The sequence below is a fragment of the Puma concolor genome, chromosome C1 (genome assembly GCF_028749965.1).
Source record: "Puma concolor isolate L17-30 chromosome C1, mPumCon1.1.hap2, whole genome shotgun sequence".
Taxonomy (NCBI): domain Eukaryota; kingdom Metazoa; phylum Chordata; class Mammalia; order Carnivora; family Felidae; genus Puma; species Puma concolor.
In genome coordinates this window covers 187,227,141-187,254,588 of record NC_141674.1, presented here as the reverse complement: position 1 = coordinate 187,254,588, position 27,448 = coordinate 187,227,141, and the positions used below count along the sequence as shown (strand labels likewise).

Here is a 27,448-nt window from a genome sequence, read left to right as displayed (position 1 = left end):
AAGCCACAGTCCTTCAGAAGTAAGGGGTCAGGGAAAACAGCTGCATCTGAGACCAAACTCGGGAGAGAGGTACTGCCTGGAGTCTGGTCACGGAGAGTGAAAAAGTGGAGAGTGGACAAAGCTGAAGACAGAGGACAGGTGCATGATTGCTCATCCTGGAGAACAGAGTTCCCAAACTAGAGACTGGGTAGCTGGGTGGCACCATTTTCACCGATCCCGTGCATGTGCACACGCACCTACGAGCGCCACAACACTAGACCCAGTAGGCTAGCAGTGCCATCTAGTGGAGAGCTGAGCTGTTACACTGAGCCCCACCCAACTGGGCCAACTTCACTCCTCAAGAACACAAATCACACCGGCTGCTTAGTTTATGGACTATAAAGCACTACACAGTCTGACTTCTAGTGGAAAACAAAGTAATTTCAGTCCTACTTCAATCTGTTACCAGCTCCATCTATTCAATTTCTTTTTCTCTTCTATGCTTATTTTCTTTTTCTTGAATACAGAAAGAGAAAAAATTCATTTCTATTTTCAATTTTTATTAAAAATCTTTCTTTAATTTTTATTACTATATTTTTTACTTTTGTGTAAATTTTTTCAAATTCTATTTTACTTCCATTTTATTTTAGTCTACTTCAGTGTATTCACCTTTCCAAATTTTCAAATGATTTCCTTTTTTTTTCTTTTTTTCTTTTTCATTTCTTTTCTTTTTCTTGAATGCAGAAAGAGAAAAACTTCATTTTTACTTTCAATTTCTATTAAAAATATTTTTCTTTAACTTTGTTAACTATATATTTTGCTTTTATGTAAATTTTTTCAAATTCTATTTTACTTCCATCATTTTATTTTAGTCTACTACAGGGTATTCACTTTTTCAAATTTTCAAACTATTTCTTTTTTTAATCTTTTTCCCTTTTTCATTTTTTTCTTGAATACAGAAAAATAATTCATTTTTATTTTTAATTTTTATTAAAAATATTTTCTTTAATTTTTTCCTACTATATTCTTTACTTTTGTATATATTTTTTCAAATTCTATTTTACTCACATCATTTCATTTTAGTCTACTTCAGTGTACTCAATTTTTCAAATTCTCAATTTCCTTTTTTTTTCTTTTCTCCCCCCCACCCCCAACCCTTTCAACCACTTTCAAAACCCAGACCAAAACACACCTAGGATCTAGCATCATTTATTCGATTTGTGTGTGTGTGTGTGTTTAATTTTTTAATTTTAATATTTTTTTAATTTTAATTTTTCTACATCATTAATTCCTTTATTCCCTTCAAAATGACAAAACAAAGGCATTCACCCCAAAAGAAAGAGCATGAAGAGAGGGCAGCCAGGGATTTAACCAACACAGATACAAGCAAGATGTCTGAACCAGAATTTAGAATCACAATAATAAGAATACTAGTTGGAGTAGAAAATAGATTAGAATCCCTTTCTTCAGAGATAAAAGAAGTAAAAAATAGAATGAAATTAAAAATGCTATAACTGAGCTCTAATCACGGATGGATGCAGCAGCGGCAAGGATGGATGAGGCAGAACAGAAAATCAGCGATATAGAGGACAAACTTATAGAGAATAATGAAGCAGAAAAAAGAGGGAGATTAAGGCAAAACACGATTTAAGAATTAGAGAAATCAGTGACTTATTACAAAGGAACAACCTCAGAATCATAGGGGTCCTAGAAGAGGAAGAGAGAGAAATAGGGTAGAAGGTTATGTGAGCAAATCATAGCAGAAAACTTTCCTAACCTGGGGAAAGACACAGACATCAAAATCCAGGAAGCACAGAGGACTCCCATTAGATTCAACAAAACCTGAGCATCGACAAGGTATATCATAGTCAAATTCACAAAATACTCAGGCAAGGAGAGAATCATGAAAGCAGCAAGGGAAAAAAGTCCTCAACCTACAAGGGAAGACAGACCAGGTTTGCAGCAGACCTATCCACAGAAACTTGGCAGGCCAGAAAGGAGTGGCAGGATATATTCAGTGTGCTGAATCAGAAAAATATGCAGCCAAGAATTCTTTATCCAGCAAGGCTGTCATTCAAAATAGAAGGAGAGATAAAAAGTTTCCCAGACAAACAAAAATTAAAGGAGTTTGTGACCACTAAACCAGCCCTGCAAAAATTTTAAGGGGGACTCTCTAAGGGGATTAAAGATGAAAAAAAAAAAAAAAATATATATATATATATATACACACACACACACACATACATACATACCAAAAGCAACAAAGATTAGAAAGGACCAGAGAACACCGCCAGAAACTCCAACTCTACAAGCATCATAATAGCAATAAATTCATATATTCCAGTACTCACTCTAAACATCAATGGACTCAATACTCCAATCAAAAGATATAGGGTAACAGAATGGATAAGAAAACAAGATCCATCTATATGCTGTTTACAAGAGACCCACTTTAGACCTAAAGACACCTTCAGATTGAAAGTAAGGGTATGGAGAACCATCTTTCATGCTAATGGTCAACAAAAGAAAACCAGAGTAGTCATACTTATATCAGACAATCTAGACTTTAAAATAAAGACTGTATCAAGAGATGCAGAAGGGCATTATATCATAATCAAGGGGTCTCTCCACCAAGAAGACCTAACAATTGTAAACATTTATGCGCCAAATGTGGCAGCACCCAAATATATAAATCAATTAATCACAAATATAAAGAAACTCATCGATAGTAATACCATAATAGTAGGAGACTTCAACACCCTACTCACAGCAATGGACAGATCATCTAATCAAAAGATCAACAAGGAAACAATGGCGTTGAATGACACACTGGACCAGATGGACTTAACAGATATATTCAGAACATTTGATCCTAAAGCAGCAGAATATACAGTCTTCTCTAGTGCACATGGAACCTTCTCCAGAATAGACCATATACTGGGACACAAATGAGCCTTAAGTAAGTACAAAAAGATTGAGATCATACCGTGCATATTTTGAGACCACAATGCTATGAAACTCAAAATCAACCAAAGGAAAAAATTTGGAAAGGTAACAAATACTTGGAGACTGAAGAACATCCTACTAAAGAATGAATGGGCTAACCAAGCAGTTAAAGAGAAAATTAAAAAGTATATGGAAGTCAATGAAAATGATAACACCACAACTCAAAACCTCTGGGATGCAGCAAAGGCAGTCATAAGAGGAAAGTATATAGTAATCCAGGCCTTCCTAAAGAAGGAAGAAAGATCTCAGATACACAACCTAACCTTATACCTTAAGGAGCTGGAAAAAGAACAGCAAATAAAACCCAAAGCCAGCAGAAAACAGGAAATAACAAAGATTAGAGCAGAAATTAATGCTATCAAAACCAAAACAAAAAACAAAAAACAGTAGAACAGATCAACGAAACCAGAAGCTGGTTCTTTGAAAGAATTAACAAAATTGAGAAACCACTAGCCAGTTTGATCAAGAAGAAAAAGGAAAGGACCCAAATAAATAAAATCAAGAATGAAAGAGGAGAGATCACAACCAACACAGCAGAAATAAAAACCATAATAACAGAATATTATGAGCAATTATATACCAATAAAATGGGCAATCTGGAAGAAATTGACAAATTCCTAGAAACATATACACTACCAAAACTGAAACAGGAAGAAATGGGAAAATTTGAACATAACCAGTAAGGAAATAGAATTAGTAATAAAAAATCTGCCAAAAACAAGAGTCCAGGGCCAGATGGCTTACCAGGGGAATTCTTCCAAACATTTAAGGAAGAGTTAACACCTATTCTCTTGAAGCTGTTCCAAAAAATAGAAATGGAAGGAAAAGTTCCAAACTCTTTCTATGAAGCCAGTATTACCTTGATTCCAAAACCAGACAGAGACCCCACTAAAAAGGAGAACTATAGACCAATTTCCCTGATGAACATGGATGCAAAAATCCTCAACAAGATATTAGCCAACTGGCCCCAACAATACATTAAAAAAATTATTCACCACGACCAAGTGGGATTTATACCTGGGATGCAAGTCTGGTTCAATATCCACAAAACAATTAACATGATCCATCACATCAATAAAAGAAAGGACAAGAACCATCTGATCCTCTCAATAGATGCAGAGAAAGCATTTGACAAAATACAGCATCCTTTCTTGATAAAAACCCTCAAGAAAATAGGGATAGAACGAGCATACCTCAAGATCATAAAAGCCATATACAAGTGACCCAATGCTAATATCATCCTCAATGGGGAAAAACTGACAGCTTTCCCGCTAAGGTCAGGAACAAGACAGGGATGTCCACTCTCACCACGGTTATTCAACACAGTATTGGAAGTCTTAGACTCTGCAATCAGACAACACAAAGAAATAAAAGGCATCCACATTGGCCAGGAGGAGGTCAAACTTTAACTCTTCACAGATGACATGATACTCTATATGAAAAACCCAAAAGACTCCACCAAAAGCTGCTAGAACTGATTCACAAATTCAGCAAAGTTGCAGGATATAAAATCAATGCACAGAAATCGGTTGCATTCCTGTTCACCAACAATGTAGCAACAGAAAGAGAAATCAAGGAATTGATCCCATTTACAGTTGCGCCAAAACCCATAAAATACCTAGGAATAAATCTAACCAAAGAGGTGGAAAATCTATACACTGAAAACTATAGAAAGCTTATGAAAGAAATTGAAGAAGACACAAAAAAATGGAAAAAGATTCCATGCTCCTGGATAGGAAGAATAAATATTGTAAAATGTCAATACTACCCAAAGCAATCTTCATATTCAATGCAATCCTTACCAAAATAACATCAGCATTCTTCACAGAGCTAGAACAAATAATCCTAAAATTTGTATGGAACAAGAAAAGACCCCGACTAGCCAAAGCAATCTTGAAAAAAAACCAAAGCAGGAGGCATCACAACCCCGGACTTCAAGCTATACTCTACAAAGCTATAATCATCAAGACAGTATGGTACTGGCACAAGAACAGACACTCAGATCAATGGAACAGAATAGAGAACCCAGAAATGGACCCACAAACATATGACCAACTAATCTTTGACAAAGCAGGAAAGAATATCCAATGGAATAAAACATTCCCTTCAGCAAGTGGTGTTGGGAAAACTGGACAGCGACATGCAGAAGAAGGAACCTGGACCACTTTCTTACACCATACACCAAAATAAACCCAAAGTGGATGAAAGACCTCAGTGTAAGACAGGAAGCCATCAAAATCCTCGAGAAGAAAGCAGGCAAAAAACTCTTTGATCTTGCCCGCAGCAACTTCTTACTCAACACGTCTCTGGAAGCAAGGGAAACAAAAGCAAAAATGTGAACTACAGCGACCTCATCAAAATAAAAAGCTTCTGCACAGCGAAGGAAACAATCAGCAAAACTAAAAGGCAACCGACAGAATGGGAGAAGATATTTGCAAACAACATATCATATGAAGGGTTAGTATCCAAAATCTACTAAGAATTTATCAAACTCAACACCCCAAAAGCAAATAATCCCGTGAATAAATGGGTAAAAGACATGAATAGACACTTCTCCAAAGAAGACATCCAGATGGCCAACCGACACATGAAGAAATGCTCAACATCACTCCTCATCAGGGAAATACAAATCAAAACCACAATGAGATTCCACCTCATACCTGTCAGAATGGCTAACATGAACATCTCAGGCAACTACAGATGTTGGTGAGGATGCAGAGAAAGAGGATCTCTTTTGTACTGCTGGTGGGAATGCAAGCTGGTGCAGCCACTCTGTATGGAGGTTCCTCAAAGAACGAAAAATAGAACTACCCTACGACCCAGCAATTGCACTACTAGGCATTTATTCAAGGGATACAGGTGTGCTGTTTCGAAGGGACACATGCACCCCCATGTTTATAAAAGCACTATCAACAATAGCCATAGTATGGAAAGAGCCCAAATGTCCATCGATGGATAAATGGATAAAGAAGATGTGTTATAGATATACAATGGAGTATTACTTGTCAATCAAAAAGAATGAAATCTTGTCATTTGCAACTATGTGGAAGGAACCGGAGGGTATTATCCTTAAGTGAAATTCAGAGAAAGACAAAAATCATATGACCTCACTCATATGAAGACTTTAAGAGACAAAACAGATGAACATAAAGGAAGGGAAACAAAAATAACATAAAAACAGGGGGGGGGGGGCGCCTGGGTGGCGCAGTCGGTTAAGCGTCCGACTTCAGCCAGGTCACGATCTCGCGGTCCGTGAGTTCGAGCCCCGCGTCAGGCTCTGGGCTGATGGCTCAGAGCCTGGAGCCTGTTTCCGATTCTGTGTCTCCCTCTCTCTCTGCCCCTCCCCCGTTCATGCTCTGTCTCTCTCTGTCCCAAAAATAAATAAAAAACGTTTGGAAAAAAAAAAATTAAAAAAAAAAACAGGGAAGGGGACAAAACAGAAGAGACTCATAAATATGGAGAACAAACTGAGGGTTGCTGGAAGGGTGGTAGCAGGGGGGATGGGCTAAATGGGTAAGGGGCACTAAGGAATCTACTCCTGAAATCATTGTTGCACTATATGCTAATTTGGATGTAAATTAAAAAAAAAAGTAAATATAAAATAAAAATAAAAGACACACAAATATAACAAAGAAAAGAAAGAAAAGAAAAGAAAAGAAAGGAAAGGAAAAGAAAAAAAAAGAAAAGAAAAGAAAAGAAAAGAAAAAAGAAAAGAAAAGAAAAGATACTGAAGGGGTGCCTGGGTGGCTCAGTTGTTTGGGCATCTGACTTCGGCTCAAGTCATGATCTCACGGCATATGAATTCGAGCCCCAGGTCGGGCTCTGTGCTGACGGTTCCGAGCATGGAGCCTGCTTCAGATTCTGTCTCCCTCCATCAATCACACTCTGTCTCCCTCTGTCTCTCAAAAATGAATAAACATTAACAAAAAAATTTTTTTTTAATTTAAAACAAAAAAAGAAATGATACTGAATATGACACCAACAATGAGCTGTTGTAGTTTTTTTACTTTGATCTCTTTTATAGAAGGTGATAATAATCTGTGGAAAAGGCTTTACTGTACCATGCCAATATACTACAAGGAATATTTCAAAATAATACAAAAGTGATCCACAGACTTGACTATGTGAAGATCAACTGATCCAAAATGGTTTTTTCCTTAATTTTTCATAGTAATTGCCAAAAGTCCAACAAGCTGATTTTTCAAGAAAGATCATTCTAATAACTTTGAGTGTTCAATCCGTGCGATGGTCCAGTCAGGCTTTACTCCTTGTGTAAACTCCCTCTGAAATCTAGGGAAAAAATTACAAATAATATGAATCTTACATTAGTCCAAATACTTCTTGGATAACTATATCATTTCCAAATGTACATTAGAGGCAATTTTTAGCAACAAGCTAATGGTTAATCATAAATAAAAATCAAAACAAAAAAGTTTAATTTACCAATTCAATCAGGAAAAGTATCGTCACAAAATTAGAACATTTTCCACTAAAATGAGAGCATGCACAGAGGAGGGGCAGAGGGAGAAGGAGAGAGAATCTCAAGCAGGCTGCACGCCCACTAGAGCCCAATGTGGGGCTCAGACTCATGATGGTGAGATCATAACCCGAGCTGAAATCAAGAGTCAGACGTTTAACCACCCAACCTACCTAGGTGCCCCTAAAATGAGTATTTTTAATGAACTGATATATACTCCAACATCTACCAGTCCTTGAGAGAAACTTGGGTATTATTCTGTTGTTAAATACTAGCTAGAACATATGCCTAATATGAGGAAAAATAAATTGGGCTATGGTGATGGAAAGGGTATTTTAGTGGAATTTGGTTTATATACATTAGATCAATCTTGAAAATAACAGTGTTTATGAGCTGCCCATGGCCTTAGTAGGGAATATCAGAGGAATCAAAGGTGAGTATTGATTATATTGTTCTTTAATTACAAGTGATATCTTTAAAAGGAGATGATTCTGTAGATTGAAGTATTTAAATATATATTTTATATAATTACAAATAAAGCAAAATTTAAAAAAAGAAAAAAAGCACATTTCTTTCAAATAAAGTGAAAAAATAAGGATACAATTCCCTTTTACCTTACTGAAACAGAACAGATTTTCTTAGGTCATTTTTGGGATTTATTATTTTAAATTAGGTTTATATACTTTCAGCAACATAATAGTATTGTCTTTTAAATATTAAATTATGTCTCCAGTAACCTGCTTGACTGGTTCACTGTTCCAAATTTTATTAGCAAAAAATACACGATAGTGTCTCTTTTAAATACATTGCTAACCTACTAGATAGTACCTCTTTACAGGCAGGAACTGTTCATTTTTGTATCTGAAACCCTACCAGGGTACTTGATAAAGAGGGAATGATCAGTAAATGTCTAGTGAGTGAATCACCCATGTGCCACCTGTGGCAGATTTTATTTCCCGAGTAAGGTTATAACCATACGCCCCATCCCACATGCTCTTCTGCAATGGGACCCTGCTATTGCCCAATAAAAAGTGGAATCTCTCCATGTCCTTTCAACTGTGTAGGTCCTATGACTGCTTTGACAGGTAGACTAAGGTGGAAACGATGTTCCGATCCTGGGATAGCCCTTTACCAGACTAGCTGACCACCTGGTAAAACATGTGAACAGCTGGAGACTGCCACAGGCCCAAGCCATGAAGAGAGGCCCTGGGGAATGAGACATTATGTGCGGAAGTCAAGGAGCACCAAGCGGGGCACGTGTGAGTGAAGAAGCCATCGTGGAAATGATTTCTCCAGCCCTTGCCACCCTGGTTGATGGCAGGTGAAGCAACGAAAACCTCATGGCTGTGCCTTTCCAAAATTCCTGAGCAGTAAAGCAGCACACAAAATAAATGGCTGCTTAAAGTTACTGAGTTCGGGAGTGGTTTATGACACATCGATAGACAGCTGAAACACCTTTTAATTACATTCAGCAGCATTACCTCTTTCTAATTTCTCAACACTTCTGTTTCATATCCAGTATGCCTTTATGACTTTCTCTCTTCTTAAATAACTTGCCAAATTTCAATGCTTTTCTTCCTAAAGCTCCCTTTAGCTTTCATACCTTCATACTTCCTTCATACTACCTTCCATTTTCTAGAGAAAGGAAACAATGAGATGGGATTAGACTTACTCATAGCTTGCACTAAGAAGTTGTTTAGTTTCCACGTTCTGATCCCCCAATTTAACCTGGAATACACTGGCTCCACTTAAAGTTTCACTGGGGATGTTGGCACTGGTTAGATACCAAAAGCACATCAGGATGTTAACAAACTTCCTTCCTTAGAGAAAAAACACACACACACACATACAAATACAAATCACAATAATCTATCATCCATATATTCAAAATGAAATTAGAAAGTGGCAGTAGCTACACGAGTTTGTATAGATCCTATTTTGTACGTATTCTAGTCTAACTAGAATAACAAAGTAAGATACTTACATTGATTTCTTCTTATTTTTATTTTTATTTATTTATTTTTTCAACGTTTATTTTATTTTTGGGACAGAGAGAGACAGAGCATGAACGGGGTAGGGGCAGAGAGAGAGGGAGACACAGAATCGGAAACAGGCTCCAGGCTCTGAGCCATCAGCCCAGAGCCCGACGCGGGGCTCGAACTCACAGACCGCGAGATCGTGACCTGGCTGAAGTCGGACGCTTAACCGACTGCGCCACCCAGGCGCCCCTCTTCTTATTTTTAGAAAATTCTCCTAGGGTTTATGACATATTTACCTTCTCTGTATCTCAGAAATAATAGTTATGATTTATTGAACATGTACTATTTACCTTCATTCACTCTGCTATGTGCCTAGTGATTCTAACAAGGTCCTGGGTTAAAATCAAGTAGTGACCATGGTGCTGAGATTTAATTTGAAATGTTAGGGAGAAGAAAATATTTATCACTAGAAGTACCTATAAAAATGTTTCAAGTTAACATGCGTATGAAAAATGTTTAACTATTAAAGAGTCCTATATCAGAACTGCCTTGGAAAGTATGTAAGCAAAGGCTAGATTTCCTGTGTGCCTGGCACATACTACATTTGCAAATATTTGTAAAAGGAACAAATGAGTCAATAAATTTTGGGGAATAGTATAGGGGAAAATGTTTGCATTGGACAAGGAGAAAAATGAGATAACCAGTAAAGTTCCTTTCAATCTTTTTCATTATCTCCAAATAAATCCAATTTGGGAGTTCCACAGTTAATCTTACTTTCAAAACAGTCTTTAACTGATATTTTTTACTTTTTACTCATCACTCTTATTTAATCTACAGCTAGACATTTAAAATGTTCAATTGTTTCCTTCAAATTAGGAAATCTGAAACATATTTTCTATTTGAGACATGATAGCAGCCTTAGACAATCGTCATCAACTTAAGTGACAATATCTTCTCTTGTGAATGAAATAATAGTAGAGGAAGGTGCTTAGATAGAAGGGCTTAAATAACTATTACCATATCTTAACTCTTTCGTAGGTAGGTCCTTAAAGAATGAACGTATTATTTTTCTTGAATTTCTAAACATATCCACTGTACCAACAAAACCCCACTATTTCATGATTATCCACTAGTTTAGCCTATCTGGGCAATTATTTATCATTTAAAGTTGACTATGTTCCAGCAGTACCTTTCTCATCATAGTAAATGGAGATGTCTCCTGTTGATGTGTATACAATTTCATCTATGTCAGCAGCAAGGGCATTTTTATGGTTATCAGGTAATGAAGTAACCTTTTCCTTCAATACATGTAGCACCTAAGTATGGAAAAAAGCAAACCATAGTTCACCTACTGAATTTTCAAAAGCCTTTCAGTAAGCAGATGAATTCTTTATGGAATGAATTTTTCTAAACCTACTTTTTTTAATGTTTATTTATTTTAGAGAGAGAGCATGAGCAGGAGAGGAGCAAAGAGAGAGGGAGACACAGAATCCAAAGCAGGCTCCAGGCTCTGAGCTGTCAGCACAGAGCCCGACGTGAGGCTCAAACCCACGAACCGCAAGATCATGACCTGAGCTGATGTCGGATGCTTAACTGAGCCACCCCAGCACCCCTAAACGTATTTTTAAATTTACTACATTTACTCATATTCAAAAGCAATCCTGAAAGGCATCTAATTGTTCAACAGGTAATTCCTACAGAACATTCAGTACAAAAACAAGTGTAAGACATCGTATTTACTTAGCTATACCTTAAGTAGCAAGCATTCTATGCTTTTATATGACCCAAAGTACCCAAAAGTAAAGATACAAGGACTCTACTTTGGCTGATGGCACACATACTACTTTTAAGCATAAATAAGGGTAATGCATATCATTCTATTGCAAGAGAGTAATACACTTATTTTTAAAGGAAAATTAAAAGTATACTTTACCTCTTTGGCCACAAGTTCTTCCAATAGATCAAATTTGCATTGTGACAGCAACTTGGACACATGAGCAAAAGCCTTTTAAAAAAAAAAAGGTGAGGAGTGGTAATCATTATTTCAAAACATCATGCAAAATACCATACAACATACAATGCTCATACTTAATTAGCTTAATATCACAAAGACTATTTTATGATAAAGGATAAACAATGTCAAATACTATCATATGCTTCAAAGTTGCTTGGCTTGTCTCTTCTCATATGGCCTTCCCACATACACAGTAGTGAGCTGATTGCCAATTACGTAACCACTCTTAGGACCTGGGAAAAGATGGTATGTGTATAAACATAACTCTTCACATAAAAATCCTCCTACAGAATTCCTTTTAAAATAATAATGAAGTAATCACTGTTATCACTGTAATGACTATTATATGACCCCTCCCCCTTCCCCAAGAACCCAAAGAATTTTGTAAGTAGTACATTCTAGATTGTAATGGGAGTCTGGAGATCTGGGCTGCAATCTGAACCTCATTAAGATAGGGAAGGCAGGTTTGGGAAAGTGGGAGAAAATATAATGAGTTTACACAGTCTAATATAGTGAGATGTATGAGATCCCATTTAAAAAATATTTTATTTATTTTTGAGAGAGAGAGAGAGAGAGAGAGAGAGAGAGAGAGAGAGAGATTATGAGCAGAGAAGGGGCAGAGAGAGACACAGAGAATCCCAAGGAGGCTCCACTCTATCAGTGCAGAGACCAATGCAAGGCTTGAACTCATGAACTGCGAGATCATGACCTGAGCCAAAACCAAGAGTTGGATGTTTAACCAAATGAACTACCCAGGTGCCCCGATATCCCATTTTAAAGTAGGGAGGAACCGACTACAATCCTCCATATTTTTAGCCGTGAGAAACGAAACTCTGTATAAGACCTACCTGTTTTCAAGTAGCTTTCAGTCTACTTGAGAAGGGAGGCAAGTAAACGGACAAGTTCAAGAATTATGACAGGGGCAAGAACAGGATGACTTGAGCAGAAGCACCACTTAAGTCAATCTGGGAGGACCAGAGAGGGCCTCTTAAAGGAAGGAACATCTCAGATGAAATGTGAAGAACTGGCAAGACAAAGCAGATGCAAAGTCATGTCAGACAGACAATAATTGTTTGGGATGGAATGTTATGGGATGAACTGTTTCCCCCAAATTCATATGTTGAAACCCTAACTCCCAGTACCTCAGGACTGAATTTGGAGAAAAGGTCTTTAAAGAAGTGATTAAGTAAGATGAGGGGGGGCCTTAGCCCAACCTGACTAGTGTCCTTATAAGAGGAAATACTGACACACAAAGCACCAGGGGCACATGCACACGGAGGTGGGGGGGAAGGGGGGGGACAAGAGTGAGGACACAGAAGACAGCTATCTGCAAGCAAAGGAGAGAGACTTCAGAAGAAACCAAACCTATCAATACCTGGATCTTGGACTTCTATCCTCTAGAACTGTGAGGAAATAAAGTTCTGTGCCCCAGACTGTGGTATTTTGCTATGGCAGCCCTGGCAAACAGACATAATAAGAGTTGTTGTGGGGCGCCTGAGTGGCTCAGTCGGTTAAGCGTCCGACTTCAGCCAGGTCACGATCTCGCGGTCCGTGAGTTCGAGCCCCGCATCGGGCTCTGGGCTGATAGCTCAGAGCCTGGAGACTGCTTCCGATTCTGAGTCTCCCTCTCTCTCTGCCCCTCCCCCGTTCATGCTCTGTCTCTGTCTCAAAAATAAATAAAACGTTAAAAAAAAAATGAAAAAAAAATAAGAGTTGTTGAATTTTCAGAAAATGCATATATCCAAATGGATTCCAGGACCCCTTGCAAACATGTGACAGGCCCTCAGGGTTCAAAGACACTATCTGTATTAATAAGCCTTCATGTGAGGAAGACGGGTGGTATTTAGGTAAGAAGAAAAAAGACCATAACGATCATGGTGAAACCAACCACTACATTCTAGTTTGTATGGGCAAGGTGTGATGTTTGTGTGGCCTAAGAAGATCACACCTGAGCAAATTATCTGATCAGATAATATCGATCAGGAGGCTGCTCTGAGAAGGCTTAGATGATACAGGAGTGTCTAACCTAAAGAGGCTAGGAAATAGCCTATACAACATGCAAGAAGATACAGGAAGATACAGGAAAATAAACACTATATGATTAATGTGGTTTGATGGCAGTAATAGGGAAGATGGATCATATGCACATATCAATAGTGTGACATTGTGATATAAGAAGAAAATATACACTTGTTCTCTGTTCCACCTCCTGGCACAGAGTTCCTAAAACAAGCCCCTTTCAACCATACTGGAGTTCAGGCTAATGAGGTGACTGTTGTCAGAAGAACCAACCACGTGATCAGAGGGTTGAAACTTTCAGCTCCACCCTAGACTCAGGAAGGGAAGAGGGGCTGGGGATTGAATTAATCACCAATGGCCAATGATTTAACCATTCGTGGCTAAATAATGGAACCTCCATTAAAAACCCTAACGAAGGAATTAGAAGAGCTTCCAGGTTGGTGAACATGTGGAGATGCTGGGAAAGTGGTGCACCCAGAAAGCACGGGAGCTCCATACCCTTCCCACATGCCTTGCCCTATGCATCTCTTCCATCTGGCTGCTCCTGAATTGTATTCTTTCTAAAAAACTGAAAATAGCAAGTAAAGTGCACTCCTTAGTTCTATGAGCTGTTTTGGCAAATCATGGAACTTGAGGAAGGGGAATGTGGGAACCCTCCATTTATAACTGGCCCAGTTAAATGGAGGCCTAGACTTGTAATTAGCATCTGAAGTGGAGTCAGTCATGTGGGACCGAGCCCTTAACCTGTAGGATCTGTATTAACTCCAGGGAGTTAGTGTCAGAACTGTCGTAAGCTGCCCTGATGAGGCATTGATGACAAGGAGTATCTAACCTAGAGAGGCTTCTAAGAAATAGCCCTCTTTTTCATAGAAAAGGACAAAACTTAAGATATATAAGAAAACATACAGTATATGATTACTGCTGTTTGATGGCAGTAAGAGGGAAGATTCCATATTATATGTACATATTAATGGAAAGCAGGGTCTGTGGAGCTAATAAAGCTATAGCACTGGACCACATATTTCCCTGGCTCATGTGATGAATAAAAGCTTATTCAGACCATAATTAACCTTCTCAATTTCTAGTGACTGGAGGACCAAGACTGCTTATAGACAGGGTCACAAGACATTGCTTACAATGCATCCTTGAGCCAACTGTTTTATCATCTGTAAAGGAGAATTAGACTAGAATGGTCCTGAAGATGCCTTTTTGTTTTCATGTTCTCTGATATAAAAAAAAAAAAAAAAAAAAAAAAAAAAAAAATCTGAATGAACGTGCTCTAATGATAACTTGATATTCACAACCCAAGGTAACATTTTATTGCTGAGAGGTTAGATTAAGGAGAAAGGGCAAGTGGAGCCCATGAGAGTAGATGAACTAGCTAAGGCTTTTGCACCAGATTATTCCTAAGCCCTAGACTTTTAAACCCATGCAAAGAAGACACAGTTGCATTATTGCATAAAGAGATCTAGTAGGGTGAAGGTTTTTTGGCCATGTCCTCTTAAATCTTAGGTGTTAAATAACTGATTTGCTTGATATAAAAGGTATGTTATAAGTAAGCATTGGTTTAAAGGAATTGATAAATATTTGCCATGGATGGCCCAACATTCCTTTTGGTAATCACAATGGTTAAATGCACAAAAACCGACTTAGATGAGGCAAAACGTGTATACAGACTGGCTGATGAAAGGATGGAGATACTACTTAATAGCAAGGATGAGGGCAAAAATAGCTAATAGCTAGAGACCAGAGAGTGATCTGGATCAGAGAGTGGCTAAAAAGTGTCCCATGCTCCTCTATGTTCAGAGGACATGGGGTGTAAAACCTGATTCCTGCCCAAGAAGGGGAGAGGGTTTCCATTCCTCACTGACACATAAATGAGCTGGTACAGTCATTTAATATGTTATGAGGCACACAAGTTCATGTGTCCTCAGTGGGCATTGTGGAGGATAGTAGAATCACACCAATTTACCTCTACATGACAAAAGAGTTTGAGAACTGATATGAGCAGAGGTTTACCACTTATAACGCTATTAATCAAGCCTGCCTTTTGCTTTTTAACTTTTTTATAAACACATAAATCAGTCAAGAGTTGACTCAGGGAAGCAGGAGGCAGGAGTTAATATTGACACTGATTATATGAAGTTGGAAACATTTATTTATACAATCAGTACTGCGAAATAATTACAGTTATAGTATAAGTTTAAGGTATATGGCAGTATGAACTGGGAAATAAACTATGACTTCTATTTATCAACAGTTCTGAAATGTTTGGGAATGACAAACTCTCCGAGGGATTCGAAAGACATTTATAGATGGACTTTCATCCTAGAAAAGTGCATGTACACAAAAAAATCCGTAAATAATCTCAGGACCCAAAGTGACTGTTATGGGACAAGGGTAAGGCAAGGTATTATCAGCCACTCAGAAAGAAAGAGAAAGAAAAGGGAAGGGGTCAGGGTTATGAATCACCAAAGGCTATTTCTCAGTGTGTAGGATGTTATGCACTTATTAGCGACCAGGTTGCTCAGCAAATTCTTTGAAAGGGTAAAACTCCTTATCTCTAAATTAGTCTTTAAAGAGTATGATGGGGGAGAATTCGGGGGTAGGGAGATGGGCTGGGGAGCTCTGCCAAATGGCTAGCAGGAAGTTTTGTTTTTCTACCTAAAATTACATTATTGCATTTGAAAATGCTACCTTATTTACTCTTCAAAACGATCGCATCTACTCATTCATTTATTCAACTAACATTTGTGGAGCGCCTGCTATGTGCCAGGCATGGTCTTCTTAATTTTGCAGAAAGTGATGTTCAGAAAGATAAAACCATGTAGCTTTAGGTGGCAGAAATGGGCTTTGAATCGAATTCATTTCTATCGGATTCAAAACCTGTAGAGCAGAAAAAGGAATTGGAGGACTTCAGCTGGTGGAACTGGTGTCTCAATCGAACCCCTCTTCCTCCTCGGCGACCGTGCAAACGTAAGAAGCAGCTGAATTTTAGTCAAGAAGTAGCGGAGGGCTATGTCTGGGTCACTACCCACTTTGGATACCTTGGGACCCAGTGAGGAAACCTCATCGCTAAACACTTTTTGCATGGAACCGCTGAATGCAGGAGAGGCGAACAGGTCACCCCCAAGCAAATGAACAAACCTGCTTCGCTCCCTCAGAGAATTCTGCGATGCTGAACTCTTGGTCGAAATAGGCCCAGATCAGGAAAGCGTAAATTCGAGTCCGAACCCAGTTGATGGGGTTGGAGAATCCCAGAATGATCATCTTGGTTTTCTGGCGCGGCTGGGGCTGCTCCTCGGCGCTGTAGCTGCGCCGGGGGTAGGCAGGGAAAGCGGAGAGGGCTGCGGGTAGTCCCGGAGGGCTGAGCAGGGGACGCTGCGGGCCCCGAGCGGGCAGCGCCGAGGCCCAAGTGACTCGAGGAAGCGGGACCGGTCCGGAGCCGAGGCGGCGGCGGCAGAAGCGGCAGAGTTCAGCCAACGGCGGTCTCACCTCGGCTCCACGGGGAGTCCGGGGTCGGCTGGCCCCGCCGGGCAGCGGCGGAGCGAGCAGCAAGCGGGGCAAAAGACGAACAGCCAGCGCCATCTTTATGGCTTTTCACCCCAGTCCCTGTCTGTGCCGTGTCGAATCAAAGTCGGTGGGAAACCAGCTTGGCCGCATCCGGAGGAGACTAGAGAGTGAATCTGGCCTGTTGCTGCCACCTCTGGTGAGTCGGCCTCACTCCGGCTCTCCGGCACGCAGCTCACGCGGAGGCCCTGTGGCCCCGGGCCCGGATCTCCGACCAGCCGCTCTAGCGAGTCGAGCGGCCCCGCGGACCTTTTCTCTCCGGGTTGCGTTTCCGGGCGGATGGCGCGCTGACGGACGTGTCGGGCCGGGGTTCCTGGGACTTGAGCGGGACAGGCGTGAGCGACCATGGCCTGGCAGAGCATCCCGGTAGCCCGGCTGGAGGGCGTTTCGCAGGAACAGTTCACGCAGCAGCTGTACCCGCAGGTGAGGCCCTCGGGCAGGCCGAACCGCAGGGAGCCAGGGAATACCTGTCCCTGCCACTCGGGCGGCCCCGAACTGCTTTCTGGAGACCCAGGGTATGGGGAGGAGGCGGCAGGCGGCTGAAGATGGCTTGTTGGCTCTGTGGCCAGGGGAGAGAGCACATGGGGGATGTCGAATGGATCATCTGTCAAGTTTTCCAGGGAGAACAGCGCCACGTTTTCGGGGAGCAGGGTGACAGCGGAGCCAGGAGTGCGAGAAATAGCTTGCCTGATAAGCGCTGCTCGCTGCGAAGGGTGGCTCTGGACGGACTTTATTATTTTGTCTTCCTCCGTTACCATGGCAACGAAGGGAGTTGCGTTGGGTTTCTTAAAGTTTAGAGGTTTCGTCGCCCCACTGGTTGCGTGAAAGGCGCGTGTTAGTCTACTCCACTGACTGGGTTCAGAAGAGCAATTTTTCACTGCATCGAGCCAAAAGGGAAAGCAATGGGAATCCCTCGGGAAATTCCCTGGTCTTGGGTTCTAACTAACCTGAATTCCAGTTCAGACGTTGGAACCTCTTATATGTGTAATTCGAACCTCAGTTCCTTAAGAGAATACTCAAGAGGATAATATTAAAGAGAAGTATTTTGACTCGCGGTGCTTTGTAAGGGAATCCAGGCTTCAGAACAGACTAAAGAGTCCAGCAGGTACTTAAAAAGAAAAATATAATACAAGCTTACAGTTAGTATGCTTATGGTAGAACTCTCCCTCAGCAATTTTACTTGATATTTAGAAGGGTGGTCACAGAGCTAGTTCTCAGTATGAAAAAAGTCAGGAACGAAGTTTTTTGATTGCTTGTTTGTTTGTTTGTTTGCTTTTAGGAGTTAGCAATCTAGAGCGAAGATCTAAGCCTTCATTTATTTGTGGGTCTAGTGCTGGATGGGTTGTTGTTGCCCTCCCTACTCCCACCTCAGGATGTGATCGCATAAGATGCTTGTAGGGCACGATTGTGGAGAAACAATGTATGTGAAAATGCTTTCTAAGATGCATGGCAAAGAGTATTTTGTAACGTAATCTTTACAGACAAGATACATATAATATGTCACAAAGTGGACATACTTAAGTTTCCTAAAGTGGGATATTGCAAACAACACCCTGGCCACGATGTAATAAAGTAGAAACTAATAAAACTGTGAAACAAGACCTTTCTACTTGGAAACACTAAAGAAAATCGATGAGGGGGCATAGTCCTCAGATTTTTAACATGTTTTAATAATTAACAGTGTGATATAGGTGCATGAATAGATAGACCAGAGAAACAGAATAGAAAGTCTGGAGGTGTACATCTAAATAAATTTCCATTCATATGGGCATTTAGTATGTGATGACCATGATGTGTTAAAAATCACTGGGGCAGGGCGCCTGGGTGGCTCAGTGGGTTAAGCGGCCGACTTCGGCTCAGGTCATGATCTCGCAGTCCGTGAGTTCGAGACCCGCGTCGGGCTCTGTGCTGACAGCTCAGAGCCTGGAGCCTGTTTCAGATTCTGTGTCTCCCTCTCTCTGACCCTCCCCTGTTCATGCTCTGTCTCTCCCTGTCTCAAAAATAAATAAAACGTTAAAAAATTTTTAAAAAATCACTGGGGCAAAGGAACTTTTAAATAAGTGATGCGGGGGCAACTAGTCATTTTAAAAAATGATAAAATTAGATTTATATCTGACATCATACACAAGAATAATCAAATCTCTAAATGGATCAGAGACATAAATGTAGAAAAATTAAACTACACGGGTGTTAGAAGAAAACATGGATAAATTCCTCCATAATCTAGGTCAGTGGACAGTCTAACTGTGACAGAAAATTCAGGTGTGGTAACAGATTAAAATTTGAATACATAAAATACAAGCTGGGGAAGAAAGTATTTGCAACATGTTTCATAAAAGGGCAGAAAAGGCCATGTATATAAAGAACTTCTAAAAATTAAAGGGGTGGGGTGTGAAAGGCCAAAAATCTGATAAAATGTGAGCAGTTGACCAAAAAAAAAAAAAAAAAAAAAAAGATAAAAAATAGCCTCTACACATGAAAAGATGTTCAACTTTACTCATAAGAGAACTTAAAGCTACACTGATACACCATTTCTTATCTATGGCTTTAATAATACTCTTGGTGAGGCTGTGAAGAAACTGGAACTCTCACACTTTATGCCAAGTGGTACAACCCTTGTGGAGAGGAATTTGGCATATCTAACAAAACTATGTGTGTTTACTTTATAACCCAGCAATCCCTCTTTGAGGAGTTTACTTTGGGGATTATTGCAAATAATCTAAAAATACTATGCACAGGAGAGTGATTGGTTAAATTGTTCATTTACATTATGGTGTACAAAGCAGTAAAAAAGAATGAGGGAGATAATCTGAACTGATAGCAGTGATTTCCAGGATATATTTTTAAATTAAAAAAAATATCAAATTACCAAAAAAAAACCTCACAAAATATGCCACTTTTTTTTTTTTTTGTAAAAAAGAAGGGGAAATAAGGAAGTATATGTGTTTCTGTTCTCTGCCAAACAAACAAACAAAACCAGGAACAATAAGCCAAAAATGAGACTGGTTATCTATAAGGGATGAGTGAGCAGGAAGTGGAAGAATATGGATGGGATGACCTCTTCGCATAGTTTTGACTCTGGGGATCACATTAATGTTTTACATTCTAAAGTAATACTGATAATAAAATTAATGGTGAGTAGTGATTAAAAAAACAAAAACTCTAATGTAGAATTTAAAAAAATAACAAGTGAACTTAAGTAAGGGGGAGGGAGATAAGTAACCCAAATCACTTTTGAGCACAGTACTTGGTATGTCTTCAGTCTAAAGACAAAAAGAACTGTAAACAAATACTGAACTCTAGTTAATAGACTTGCTTTTTACAGTGATATGACTTAGCAATCGTGAAAGTATTTATTGTGAATTCTGGGATTATGCAATTGATTAAACATTGAAGATGATAGCAACAAGGTTTCTCACTGTTAACAGAAGAGAGTTACAAATATATAAACAATGAAATTTATTTATTTATTTATTTATTTTTAATTTTTTTTTCAACGTTTATTTATTTTTGGGACAGAGAGAGACAGAGCATGAACGGGCGAGGGGCAGAGAGAGAGGGAGACACAGAATCGGAAACAGGCTCCAGGCTCTGAGCCATCAGCCCAGAGCCCGACGCGGGGCTCGAACTCACGGACCGCGAGATCGTGACCTGGCTGAAGTCGGACGCTTAACCGACTGCGCCACCCAGGCGCCCCTAAACAATGAAATTTAAAATGAACCTTGTGTAAGATCGGTATTGGGGTTTCAGTGTTGGTGGTATTTTGGTTTGTTCATACATACATCTATTAAGTGCATATGTGTATATAGTGTATATGTATGCTTGGAGAGAGAGAGAAATAGATATAGGTATATACATATGTGGGCTATGTGTGATTATGTGTGTGTCTTTGGGAAAAGGAGAAATGAATATACACAAACTTTCACACATTTCTTAGCTCTGTCCACTGAGAAGGCCTAGAAGTAATGACACCCCAATAGCAATGAACACACCTAATACCAAGATCATGGTTTCTAAATATGAAATGACTGTAGGGCTGGGACAGAAAAAGTATAAAAGGATTCTGGATTGTGGTTTTTTGCTATAAAGAAAGGATGTGTTCAGGTAAAAATTCACAAGAGCCAGCTTGATTGGATCCTACTGGCCAAATGTGAGATATTTCAAGCATCAAATTAAATCAGTAGATTAAACCAAGTGAATAAAATAAATAAATGGAGATGTTAGAGCTCATTTTGACATTAGAATGCTACCTAATGTAGAAGATGATGAAATTTTTTAAAAATCATGATTTTTGCATTCATCATAGTAATACTTGATTCAGGCAGGAATTACCAGTTGCTCAAAATTAACATCACAAATAATAGAGCAAAATATGTGCTACCTGATGTGTTGCACTGAGGAGGACACAGCATTGCTTCCGTGGTACATTTCTTCCAAAAATGTATGACCTGAATCTAATCACAGAGAAACATGAGATAAACTGAAATAGAAGGGCATCCTACAAAATAATTGGCCTGTACTTTTCAAAAATGTCAAGGTAATGGAAGAAAAAGGCTGAGGAACTGTTCCAGATTAAAAGAGACATGGCAACTAAATGCAATGTGGGATTTCAGAAATAGACAAAAAAAAAAAAAAAAAAAAAAAAAAAAAAAGTTATAAGAGATAATAGGACAATTAGCAAATTGGATATGGATTGTAAAGTAGTAGTATTTTTATCAGTGTTAAATCTAATTTTGATAATTATTCTGTGGCTATGTAAGAAAACATCTTTGTTCTCAGAAACTATACTCAAGTTTTTGGAGATAAAGAAGTGTGATGTCAGCAACTTACCTTGAAGTTAATTTATTTTTAATAATATGTTCCTCTCTATACACATAGTGAACATGAGAGCAAATGGTGAAGTAAATGGGGCAAAATGTTAAATTAACAGTTGGTGAATCAGAGTAAAGAGTATATGGGAGTTCTTTGTAATGTTCTTGCAACTTTTTCACAAGTTTGAAATAGTATCAAAATAAAAAGTTACAAACAATATTGACTGTAAAGTACACATTTTAATTATTTATATTTTTGTTATAAATAGCACTTGTGAAAATGCTGTAAGTAATGTTCAGATTTGTTGTTCCTAGCTAGTGATGGCACTGCTGTTTTGTTTGGTTTGTTTTCCTAATGTTAAATTTTGTTCTAAGTGTATTACATTGTTGCTCTTCCTGTTTCAGTTACAGCATGAATTGTCAAAAGGTCTGAGTCTGAGCATCTTAGGATCAAGAATCATTTCTTACTGTTTTTGTCCCTGTCTTGCCAAATATAACTCCTCATATATTATTCATTTTCCCTAATTTTTTGTTGTATGTTTTTGCCACTTACAGAGAAAACCTCTAGTGTTGGAAGGAATCGATTTGGGGGCATGTACAAGCAAATGGACAGTGGATTACCTGAGCCAAGTTGGAGGGAAGAAAGAAGTAAAGATTCATGTTGCTGCAGTTGCCCAGATGGACTTCATTAGTAAGAACTTTGTATATAGGTATTTTCTTCTGAGGCTTACTCTGGGATTACAAATAGCTTTTAAACCTTTATAAAATAGTTTTGTATTATTATACAAAGACCATACTGCATTTCATCTTTTGGCTAGTTTGATACAGTCATGGAATAGCTTACTAATTTTTAAATTCTAAATTTACATAATTGTATAAAGACATTTTCAAAGACTATTTTTTAAATAGGGTATATGCCTGCTACCTTCTGGAACTCTGGAAGGAACCAGATTTCTATAACTTGAGTTAGATTAACCCCCAAATTGGGTCTGCTGTAGTCATTCAGTGCTTCATTAATTAATTGATCCTACCTCATTAGTAATTGTTATCTAGAGTAATGAATTCTAAAGTTTCCCTTCATAACCTAGCTTGATTTTTAATGCCCTTATTTTTAAAAGATTTTCTAATTCTTCATTGTTAGAAAAGCATAAGCCCATGCTTTCTTTTTTCTGCTCCCTCCAGAAATATAGGTCAGGTAGTTGCTATGTTTGCTATAGGTTTTCATCAACTTGGATAACTTAAAAAATCATAATTTTCTTTTTTGACACAATAACCTTAGATGCTTTTAATTTCCCTTGTGTTTATCATTTTATGCTTGAGATGTCTTAAAAGTAAGTAAGATAGTTAAAAGCTGCTGAATGTCCAAACTTCAATGTTTTAAATGCTATAATCTTACAGATTTAATATGCTATTTATTCCCATAAGTTTCATTAAAAATGTTTAAAAAAAACCAAATTTTTATATTCTGTGCACATGCAGTTTCCAGCAAATTCAGTTGAAAAACCATGTAGTTCACAAAAGACTGATTTTTAAAGAAAGGTGGTTCTCACTGTTCCTTCCAGAGTTTAGAGATGAGTTAAACAGAGCTTCTAATGTCCAGAGCCATTCCTTTCTCATTAGAAATATCCAAGCTCATATAGCAGCTTGCCAAAGTATTTCTTAGTTTTTGAGCCTTTGAATATTCACCATTATAGTTTTGGTGTTTAGTAGGCCATGAATTGAATTTAATTGCCATAAGTTTTAATAAGTGCAAGAACTTTTCATTTTTTATTAAACCAGAAAAGTGGAAGAAAGTGCTGGAATGATGAACATTTTTAAGCCAGTAATTAATGATGTTTATTTTCCAGAGAGTCCAAAACCATAACAAATGGGCATTGAAACTTCATCTTGAATTGCTTTGATGTTTTGTCATGTTCCATAAACTTTTCAAAACTTGTTTTGAAGCACATACATTATGTAATAGTTCTTATCCCAGCTTTCTCCAAGCCTTTCACTAGAGCTACTAAAGAGTTGCAAGATTATTTTCTTAGTGCAAGAAAAAAATAGATGCAGTCATTTTTGGCAGTTACCAACCAGGGAGTAGGAAAGAAGGGAGGCATCTAGGTCAAAAGGAGTCTAGAAAGTAAGAAATCCTACACACATGTATCATTGTTACCACTTCAGTTTAAGGTTGCATTTCTGCTTATTAAATATTTGAAAAGCAATACATTCCCAAGTCTTAGCTTTTACTTCTTCCTTCTTGGTGCCTTTCATTGTTCCTCTAGAATCAGGGTAGTATGAGGAGAGTCTTGTGTGGTGAAAGAATATTGTTGGTATTTTTCTGGGCGTTCAAAAAAATAAGTAAGTCTGACTCTTACATAAGCTTTATTTAACTGCTTCTGTCTATCACGTCATCTAATTCCTGTCATCATCCTGCTCTTACTTATACTTTTATTAATCCTGATCTTGATTTTGCAAAGCAGCCTTTGCAAATGGGGACCAGGACAGTGAAGATTTCTTTTTCTTTTTTAAAATGTTGGTAACTACTTTCATGCTGCTAATGGGTACATTATCATTGTTGTTCACCCTACCATCTGTCCTTTCCTGAGCACTTACTATATATCAGGTGCTGTGCCAAGCATCCTAGATTATATTAGTCATTTAATTTGGAAACTATCTGTGAGGTAGTTTTTGTTGTTTGTTGTTGTTGTTTATGATTACACAGTTGAGAAAACAGAGGCTTAAAAACATTAAGTAACTTACCCAAGATCATATACCTTGAAATAATGAACCAAATCTATACCCAAATTTGCCTGACTCCACAGAGCCCATGAGACTAACCCCTCTTTGATACTATCTCCCTTACTGGTCTGTCTACCAGTCCAGACAAATGGAATTTAAATAGCAGTTGTCCTTTTTTTTGAAACATGCATAAGATAGATAAAACCTCTAGACCAAGGAACGTCCTAATTCATACCTCATTTCCCCCTGTCTCAGCTTTGCTTACATAGAAGCTCTGACAGGCACCACTACATGAGGGAAAAGATTGCTGATAGCACCCAAGTTCTGCTTTTCTTCATTGCCCTGTTCTCGTGCAGGTCTTAAAACCCTTCTGAGTTTTCCTAGTAAAAAGATAAGCCTGGGCTACTGTGCCAATTACAGGGGTAGCTCTGGACCAGAGAAGCTTCTACATTTTCCCCAAACTCTTCAAAGATGCTTTAGTAGGAATAAGGGTATGTGATGAGGTCAGAGAGGAAAACATTGCATAGGGGGATTCCAAGTAAATTTGTTGATATAATTAGCCAGAAACTGTAGTAGGAAATTGGTCTGAGCAAATGGCAGACTCCTTTCTTCTCTCTTGGCAGTGCTCACTCTTGTACATAATTATCAGCAATGTCCTCAAGTTCAGACTGACATTCATAGCCACAGGACTCACTAGTTCGTAATCTGGCATCAGATTCACTTAGCTTTACAAAAGGATACAAGGCGGGAAACCACATTCTAGCAGTATAGGATCAGTGGGAGTCTTTATTCCAATACAGTAGCCATTTTTTGGCTCACCAAGTGACAGCTTAGTTGTAAGGGAACAAGACTATATAGGTGGGTACAGAAACACCCTAGTTTAGTCAAGCCACAGAATCCACAGAAACCAGTGACACGAAATGGCCCCGTGAATTTAGCTTCTAGGTTCCACCAAGGGACAAACTCAGTTACAAGAGTTACACTGCACACAGGGAAGCCAAATCTTTTGCTTCTTAATAAATATTTACAGTCCACTCATCAGCCTTTTAGTTCAGACATAGTTTATCAATCAAGGGTCATTTTTACAATACACAATGTTACCTGATATCACAGCTAACATTCCACATTTATCTTAAATCAGTAAGTTTTTATGAAAACATTGCTAGGAGAAGGTAGGCCCAAGGTCATCTTCTTATAGAGAAGGAGAAAGGGTTTTTGCTAACCCTTTCTCCCCACCTCCTCAGTACACATTTAAGTGGGAAGATATTAGGTAGGAAGAATGAAAAGATTACAACTCTTAATTGGACTTTTGGAGGTTGGAGTGCAGTGGAGGGGTGGAGAGGCTTTTGACCCAGATGCTTTTGAAGACTTCATTTTCTTGATGTTACTGTTTTCATCTTCATGTGGGGGTCAGTACTTTTGATTCTAGAATGTTGAATAGATAGGATGGGACCCAGAGAAATGGTAGCCTTCCAGGCTCAAGAGTAAGACAAAAGGCAACAAACTGCTTCTGTGATGTTCATCTCTGTTTATAAGGGTGGAAGGAGATAGCCATTTAAACAGAAATATTGAAGAAGAATAAAATTTGGTCACTTCACTGAATTCTTCTTGAGGTATTCCTCAGGATCTTAAAAAAATTTTTTTAATGTTTATTTATTTTTGAGGGAGACAGACACAGAATGCAAATGGGTTGGGGCAGAGAGAGAGGGAGGCACAGAATCTGAATCAGGCTGCAGGCTCTGAGCTGTCAGCACAGAACCCGACATGGGGCTCGAACTCACAAGCTGTGAAATCATGACCTAAGCTGAAGTCAGATGCTCAACTGACTGAGCCACCCAGGCACCCCACCTCAGGATCTTTAAAATGACAGAGTGGTGGTGGGGCGCCTGGGTGGCTCAGTCAGTTGAGCATCTGACTTTGGCTTAGGTCGTGATCTCATGGATCATGGGTTCAAGCCCCGCGTTGGGCTCTGTACTGACAGCTCGGAGCCTGAAGCCTGCTTTGGATTTTCTCTCTCTCTCTTTCTCTCTCTCTCTGCCCCTCCACCATTCATGCTCTGTCTCTCTCTCCCTCTCAAAAATAAATAAACACTAAAAAAAAATTTTTTTTTAAATGACATAGTAGTGAAGGAGACTGAGAGCAGTGTTATGGGCCTCTGTTTTCTGTGGTAGTGCCTAAAGGCAGGAAGATCAGTGAGAGAGGGAAGGACTTGATCTTCACTGGACCATTTGCTTACTATCTCTTCCAAAGTAGCACTAGTAGTTTGTTCCATTTGTCAGTCACAAGACTTGTTTTGCCATGACACTTGAAAATAAGTAGCAAGTTTGAAAGTTTGTGTATATGGAGAGATAACCAGATACCACAGAAACATTTTTCTAACAGTAACTTGGAATAGGAGGATATTGACATTAGAATGATTCATTTGCACCATAGATTTAAAAACCTTTAATGTTTGAAATCAAAACTTTAGACAATCTAGGTCAAATAAGCACACGAATGAATTTTGAAAAATTGCACATAATAGATATAATAAAAATTATGGATACTGTAAAACAGAAGATCATATAACTCCAACAAACCTATATATATACCTATAGAATATTACTGGTTGATTTATTATTAAGTCTAAGGCTACTTTTTTGTTTATTTCAGAACTTTACCTTTTGATTTATTAAGTCTAAGGCTTCTTTTGTGTTTATTTCAGAACTTTACCTTTTGATAAGTTGGTTCAAAGGGCAGCTGAAGAAAAGCATGAAGAATTCTTTATTTCAGAGGTAACTGCTTTGAACATTATTTTCTTTAGAAAGCATTAATATCTGTATACTAGGTGGATTTTCTTGTACAAGAACATTAGATATACCAGAGTTGTCGC

General features: G+C 38.6%; 2 protein-coding genes across 4 annotated transcripts in view; one reads left to right on the top strand and one right to left on the bottom strand.

The window, feature by feature from the left end:
- The window catches only part of MAIP1 (matrix AAA peptidase interacting protein 1), a 25,267-nt gene extending 8,066 nt beyond the window's left edge, over positions 1 to 17,201 (bottom strand). Inside the window, exons 1-5 of one of the 2 annotated variants that reach the window (XM_025912633.2) lie at positions 16,622 to 17,201; positions 11,375 to 11,446; positions 10,631 to 10,757; positions 9,135 to 9,282; positions 6,971 to 7,275 (exon numbers count right to left, since the gene is read on the bottom strand). In XM_025912633.2, coding sequence (XP_025768418.1) covers positions 7,197 to 7,275; positions 9,135 to 9,282; positions 10,631 to 10,757; positions 11,375 to 11,446; positions 16,622 to 17,062 — 867 coding nt within the window. In that variant the 5' untranslated portion in view covers positions 17,063 to 17,201 and the 3' untranslated portion in view covers positions 6,971 to 7,196. Of the gene's footprint in view, positions 1 to 6,970; positions 7,276 to 9,134; positions 9,283 to 10,630; positions 10,758 to 11,374; positions 11,447 to 16,621 lie in introns of those variants that run through there. The other variant, XR_015255421.1, reaches the window with a different exon arrangement.
- Positions 17,192 to 27,448, top strand: part of TYW5 (tRNA-yW synthesizing protein 5) — a 23,161-nt gene continuing 12,904 nt past the window's right edge. The window contains exons 1-3 of one of the 2 annotated variants that reach the window (XM_025912448.2): positions 17,192 to 17,467; positions 22,411 to 22,565; positions 27,281 to 27,350. In XM_025912448.2, the coding sequence (XP_025768233.1) occupies positions 17,390 to 17,467; positions 22,411 to 22,565; positions 27,281 to 27,350 (303 nt within the window). In that variant the 5' untranslated portion in view covers positions 17,192 to 17,389. Of the gene's footprint in view, positions 17,468 to 17,512; positions 17,714 to 22,410; positions 22,566 to 27,280; positions 27,351 to 27,448 lie in introns of those variants that run through there. The other variant, XM_086719223.1, reaches the window with a different exon arrangement.